Below are 6,836 nucleotides of genomic sequence, written 5' to 3'. Positions count from 1 at the left end.
GAGAGGGTGAGGGAAGTAGGGCTAGGTGGAGTGAGCATTTGAATTGACATATAATTGCAGTATATGTCTGAGCCAATTTGATGGGGGAACTTTGAGGCTGGGATGACCATTTAAATATTCCTGTCTGTTTTAATAGACTTTTAGCCAAGATGGAGTCTAAGGAACTAAGACTCGATCTAAGAAAGGGGATTTATCTTTTCTTCAGAAACTACTAGAGAAACAGACAATACCTACAAAAAACGGCTTTTAAGACCCTGGACATTAGGCAATTACAGATGGCAACTGATACAAAATGGAAAACAAAGTGAGTCCTATGGCTTCTCCAGCTTATTGCCTTAAGAGAGTTTCTAAGCCATGGCATAGGGAGAGGGAATCAAGTTGGAGTCCAGTGGACATTTTGAGTTGAGATGGAGTTGAAAGTTCTAGACAAATACAGTGACTATATTTCACATGGCAAAATACTGCAAAGGAGAGAGTGAGAGGGATCCCTGGATATCAGCGTAGGGCAGTCTCATGTACACACAGAGGACTGATTGGCATATGTGTATGGGCAGATTACTATCCAAGAAGAACAGAGGAAACGGAGGCTGCTGTTAACTCAAGGCTACAATTATTGTCATGGGACATTGGACGCAGGATTCAGAAAGGTCTTGGCTTAGTGTGCAGAGATAATTAGCCTTAGATTAAATACTGATCAAATTTATCCAGATGATTTAACTGAATCCAGAGTAAAGCTCAGGAACACATACGGAAATAGAAGAATATCCAGCACACAAAAATTAAAATTTACAATGTCTGGCATCAAATAAAATTAAGCAAGAATGCAGAAAAGTAGAAAATTGTGATTCATATGAGTAGAATAATCAACCCATCAAACCAGCTCATAACAGACACATATTAGAATTAGCACATACTGACACTAAAATGGTTATTGTAAGTATTTGAATATATCAAATACATTAAAAAATATAAGTAGAGGCGTGGAAGATATGAAAACATCCAAATGAAACTTCTGGTGATTAAAACCATGATGTCTGGGATGCAAAATACACTAGATGAAATAAGATTAGATATTGTCAAGAAAAGGTTAATGAACCTGATGACACATTAATAGAAAGTGTAAAAAATAAAAGGCACAGAGAAAAGCAATTTGTATTAAAATAAAAAATTAAAATAGCATCAGAGAGTTGGATTACTTCAACTGGTCAAATGTACATGTCATTGGATCCTCTAAAGGAGAGGAGGAGTGATGGATGGAAGTATTTGAAAAAATAATGGCTGAAAATTTTTCTAATTTTATGCATTCCAAGAAGGTCAATATACCTCAAGAACAAGAGAAATAAGACAAATCAAATCAAGGTAGGTCTGAATTAATTTGGTCAAAAGCGCTAATAAAGAGAAAAATGTTAGAATCGGCCAGAGGTCAAAGATACAGTATGCACAGTGGAACAAAAATAAGAATTACAACAAATTTTATGTCAAAAACCTATGCAAGCTAGAATTCAGTTGAATATCTTAAAATAATTAAAAGAAAAATGGCAACGGGATTCAGCATACAGTTGAAAATATCTTTCAAGACTCAAAACAAACATACAAAACTTAAATAATCCTGTAAACCTGAACTACAAGCAAAGTTAAAGGAAGTCCTCAGGCAGAAAGTAAATGACACCAGATGGAAAGAAGAATGAAGATACAGGAAAGGAAAACTACATGGGTAAGTGTATGAGATCTTTTCTTTTTTGTTTTTCTATAGAGACAGAGTCTGTTTCCCAGGCTGGAGTGCAGTGGTATGGTTATGGCTCACTGCAGCCTCAGAATCCTGGACTCAAGTGATCCACCAGCTTCAGCCTTCCAAGTAGCTGGGACTATACTACCATGCCTGGCTAATTAAAAAAAAAAAAAAATAGAGATGGGGTCTTGCTATGTTGCCCAGGCTTGCTTTGAATTCCTGGCTTCAAGCAATTCTTCTGCTTTGGCCTCCCAAAGTACTGAGATTACAGGTGTGGACCACTGTGCCTGGTCTGAGATATTTTCTTATTTTCTAAACTTTAAAAAAAATTATTAAAATTATTTAAAGCAAGAATAATAAAAACATAGTGTGGAACCTATAACAAATGTGGAAGTAAAAATATATATAGAAGTAAAAAATAATTGGATTGTTTAGACTATTTACATATAACGTGATTATTGATATAGTTAAGTCTATAAACTATTATTGACAGTTTTTGTCAATTATTTTTTATTTGTCCCTTCTGTTTTCTCTTCCCCTTTTCCTCTTTTTTCTTCTCTTCTTCTAGGTTACCTTGATCCAGAATTTTTTTTGACTTTGATGTATAAGAGATGAAAAACAGATGAAGTGAGCCCTGTATTTGCCACAATTTACAATAGGAAAATCCTGGAACAAACATACCAGATTCCATTCACAGATTCCAAGGTAGAGAGGGTTTAGAGAATTTACGGCTGGATGAGTGCCTTCTAAGCTTCCTTCTTTCTATGTAGTTTTTCTTCTAATCAATACTAGATATAAGATGAACAGAATCTCCTATTTTGGGTAAGGTGGGCCATGATTTAAAATAGCTCAGTATTTTCCCAAAAGAAACCAGATTCACAAGATGAAAGTATCACACCAGAAGTTTATTATGGAACATTCACTCTCCTTTGACCCTCACCACAGTGCACTTTCATTACTTATCAATATAGGGGGCGGGAAAAAGGGGTGCAGCCAGACAAGAAAATATACAGGAAACAAGCATCGTCTATGAGTCTATGTATTTCAGTAATGCTTCTACAAGGGGATACAAAATCAGGTGCTAGCCTCTGGAAAAAAAAAGGGATTTTTTTTTTTTCCCTCCCTCAATCTCATTCGGCCCCTCGACGCTGCCTGAAGTAGCGATTGTAGGCAGCATTGTATCCATAAACCATGGCGTAGCGTTCGCAAAGTTTGTAGTCATCACAGGCTTCCCGATTGAGCTCGTGGGCAGGCTTAGAGCGTTCTCGGATCCTAGAAAGAGGAAAAAGAGGACAAAATTGAGAAGCATAAAGTGGAAAAATAAGAAAATGGAAAAGAAGAAAAAATATTGGAGAACGTTTCCCTCCATGCCGTCCCCCCCGCCCCCTACACTAAGTTAAGAGATATTTAAAGAACCGGGAGAGGCCAGGTGTGGTGGCTCAGGCCTGCAGTCCCAGCACTTTGGGAAGTAGAGAAGGGCAGAGCACTTAAGGTCAGGAGTTCAAGACCAGCCCAGCCAACATGACAAAACCCTGTCTCTACTAAAAATACAAAAATTGGCTGGGCATGGTAACAGGTGCCTGTAATCCCAGCTACTGGAGAGGCTGAGGCGTGAGATAGTGCCAGCAATCCAGCCTAGGTAACAGAGTGAGACTCTTGTCTCGAACAAACCAACCAACCAAAAAACCAGAGAGAGAAGGCAGAACAGGAGATTTTTTTTTTTTAATGAAAATAGAAGTTTTCTTTCTGTACTCCTTTCTCTCCTCCTTCCCTCTCCTTTCCAGATCTTTCCCAAAATAGTTTTCTAATAATTCAGTTGTTTTCTGTATATTGTTTTTAAGTTTTTGATTTTAAAGATACAATTAGAAATAATGTGTATGATGAAAAACCTGTTTCCCACTCCATTTCGGATCTGTGATCTACTCTGGGAAAAATGACTGCCCCTCATGAAGTTTTGTTACTGACCTCTCGTGGACTTTAGCTCTCCATCTCTGCTGAGGAGATATGAACGTATTCGCATTTCTCCTATTAATGAAGGGATCTTAGAACAGAAAATAAATAAATGCAGTTTTAGTAACACGTAGCTGAAAATATTTCCATGAATATTCCTTGACACAAATATATTTGAAAGTGCCTTAATTTCTGCAGTTCATATAACCAGAGATTGGCAAAAATCAAAGGAGAGTATAAAGTAGATTTCATTAACTTTCTGATCAAATGAAACCAATAATCAATCTATGTGTCTTAGAGACTGGTCATGTCCGCTTTGCTGGTTTTGCCTTTGGACAATCACTTTGCCTTTCTTAATGGACATAGTTCTACTTGGTATGTTTTAAATTCCTTTTGAGGAGAAATTCTCTGTCCTGAGGATTTAGGAAGCATAACTCTAGATTGCCAGTGAATGAACAGTTGAAACACTATAAAAATAATGAATAAATTAAAAACCAGAGTGATATGCTATTTCCTCCTATGCTCAGTCTTTGTAAGACCAGCTATTCAACAGCATTCAGCTGGCTGGGCTCAGTGTCTCACCCCTTAATTCCAGCATTTTGGGAGGCTGAGGCAGGTGGATCACTTGAAGCTAGGAGTTCAAAACCAGCCTGGCCAACATGGTGAAACCCTGTCTCTACTAAAAATACAAAAATTATCTGGGCATGGTGGTGTGTGCTTGTACCAGCTACTTGCGAGGCTGAGGCATGGGAGTCTCCTGAACCTGGGAGGCAGATGTTGCAGTGAGCCGAGATCGCGCCACTGCACTCTAGTCTGGGTGACAGAGCGAGACTCTGTCTAAAAAAAAACAAAACACAGCAAAACAGCACTCAGCTTAACGTGGCGCCTGTGGTCTTCCAGCTGACTTGGCATCCAACTCTGTGCTTTACCATTTGTCATTACTCCTCGTTTTCCATCTGTGTGGTTGACGTGGTGCCAACTTAAAATTTCCAAATGAGATTTTATGGCTTCTGAGTATGTTGCGTGCAGCTTAAATCCCATATTGCACTACTTCAAGCTTAAAAAATTGCTCCTTTGGCAATTTTTATAGTCATTAGATTTTAAAATTTACTTTAGTTTTCCAAGAGGCCCCCTTTTTTCTCCCTGTTATATATCTTACCATCTTGTTTATTTTAAAATGGGGAGAGGTTCCTTAATGCAAGACATTTAAATAATGAAGTTAAATATTCACTTACTAAGTTCATAAGATTCCATGCTTTCATGAGATTCTAGAATTAAAAATAAAAAGATTCATTATATCATCATTTATCAGTGATTCATTATATCATTATTTATCAATTTAAACATTGTAATAGTTTAAATATAGGGATGGAAGGAGAGGAAAGAGTCTGAAAATGTGAAGAATATATTTAGCAGTGTGGTTATTACAAATTTCAGGAACTTAGGATTTATGAGGTTTTTCTCTACCTCTGGCTTTGCTGTGGATATCTCTGTATTTTAGTTTCTCTGATGTTGAAGGAGGAAGTAGCCATTTTGAGCTAAAATTTCCCAAGTATGACGTCTTTAGACAATCAAAATAAGGCACTTTAAGTGCTGCACGGAAGTCTCCAGAGAACCATCTTCTCTGATTTATTCAGAGCCTGTTTGAGAACAGGGTCAAAGAGGATTAAGAAGGATCCAGAAGACAGCCAGTTTTCTCCAGGCAAGAGAACTGTGGGCAGTTGCTGTGCTGGGCTTACCAGGACGAGTTTCTAAGAGGGATCCGAAAACCTCTTAAGAACCTGTGTTAAATTGGCAGCCACAGAAACCACTGGCTCCAGCTGACAGCACACCCTGGGCACGATGCCAGTTCAGAGAGAGAACTGAAACGATGTCAAACAAAAGTTTTCTTCTTTCTGCCACTCTCCTGGGCACAGCAGGTAAATTTTGGAATAAGAGGCTTCTATTAATATTTGCCAGCAAGGAAATTTTCTTCAAAAGTTAAAAAGGAGGTGAAGAAATCAAATCCTCTGATACAGAAAATTTGTGAATACAAGAGTGAGAAGCATAATCTTTCTGGTTGTTAATGTAATTTAAATTTAAAAACAGTGAAAATATCCAGGTAATTGAAGTGCGAGACTGAATTAAGTAAATAACTTTGCTTCAGATTTCCTTTTTTAAGCTCTGAACAAACAGCTTTTCTGTATATTTAACAACATACAGAAAAAAGGCAAAATTTATTTTCTGATAATAGAAGTTATGAAAATGATTCATTTCTAAAATTCTTTTGATGTAAAACTTCATTTAAAATTAATTAACTGAACAAAAATAGTAAGTTCATGATATTGTTCATGATATTAAGTATAGCCTAGACAGGGCTATGCTTAATACTTCACATGAAAATTGATTTTCTCAAAGGCAAGTGGTTTAAACAATATCCTTAACCCATTGATACCAAAGTCTAAATTAATATCCTTAAAAATGAGAACACAGTGGCTGGGAATTTGGCATCTTGTTTCTGAAATATCTGAGTTTCTAGATATACAGAGACTTACCACTGAAAGGGCTTGTTTGTTAAGTTGCACAAGAGTCTGGATACTTAGGATATAAAAAAGACTTAATACAACAGAACAGTTTCTGTGGAGACTGGGAAATGTGAAAGTAATGGTACTTTAACATTATAACAGAGAAAGGGGGAAGAAGAGGAGGAGGGAGAGAAAAAATAGAAGTAACTCAAAGTCAGAGGCAGAAAAGTAAATTCAGAGAAATGGGAGAAAAGTGTCTCACCATAACACAAAGTTGCCACCACTAAGGCGGCCAGGATGGCAAGAAGGACCAGGCTCTTCATGGTCTCGTCCTGCAGGTCAGTGGCAGGATTGTGGGCAGCAGCAGTAGGGAGAGAGGCTCCTACAGGATGTTAGTGGAAGGCTGTGAGGTTTTTATAGGAACCAGAGCAGTTGAGAGGGGAGGAACCAGTGGGAGAGGGCCGGAGAGGTGGGGAAGGGTTGGCACTGAACTAGCACTGGAACTTTTCCCAGTCATTCCTTCCAGATATTATCTACTCTAAGTGGGCAGTTTTCCCTCACTCCTGGACCGGACCATGCTACAGCAGGATGCTGCTCTGGTGCAGAACTTGTGGCCATCTTACGCTTGGTGACAGACCTGGGCAGAAGCCCGC

General features: G+C 38.1%; 1 protein-coding gene across 1 annotated transcript; it reads right to left on the bottom strand.

Annotated features, from left to right (window-relative positions):
* Positions 1–2,613: 2,613 nt before the first annotated feature.
* MGP (matrix Gla protein) lies at positions 2,614–6,597 on the bottom strand. Its single transcript, XM_003934558.4, has 4 exons — positions 6,446–6,597; positions 4,915–4,947; positions 3,695–3,770; positions 2,614–3,001 (listed from the first exon to the last, which is right to left on the bottom strand). The coding sequence occupies exons 1-4, from the start codon at positions 6,504–6,506 to the stop codon at positions 2,860–2,862; spliced, it is 312 nt and encodes a 103-aa protein (XP_003934607.1). The 5' UTR covers positions 6,507–6,597; the 3' UTR covers positions 2,614–2,859.
* Between the last annotated feature and the right edge of the window lie 239 nt (positions 6,598–6,836).

Source organism: Saimiri boliviensis, chromosome 7 (genome assembly GCF_048565385.1).
Source record: "Saimiri boliviensis isolate mSaiBol1 chromosome 7, mSaiBol1.pri, whole genome shotgun sequence".
In the NCBI taxonomy this organism is placed as follows: domain Eukaryota; kingdom Metazoa; phylum Chordata; class Mammalia; order Primates; family Cebidae; genus Saimiri; species Saimiri boliviensis.
The sequence above is the reverse complement of the archived record's forward strand: the minus strand, read 5'-3'. Positions and strand labels throughout refer to the sequence as shown.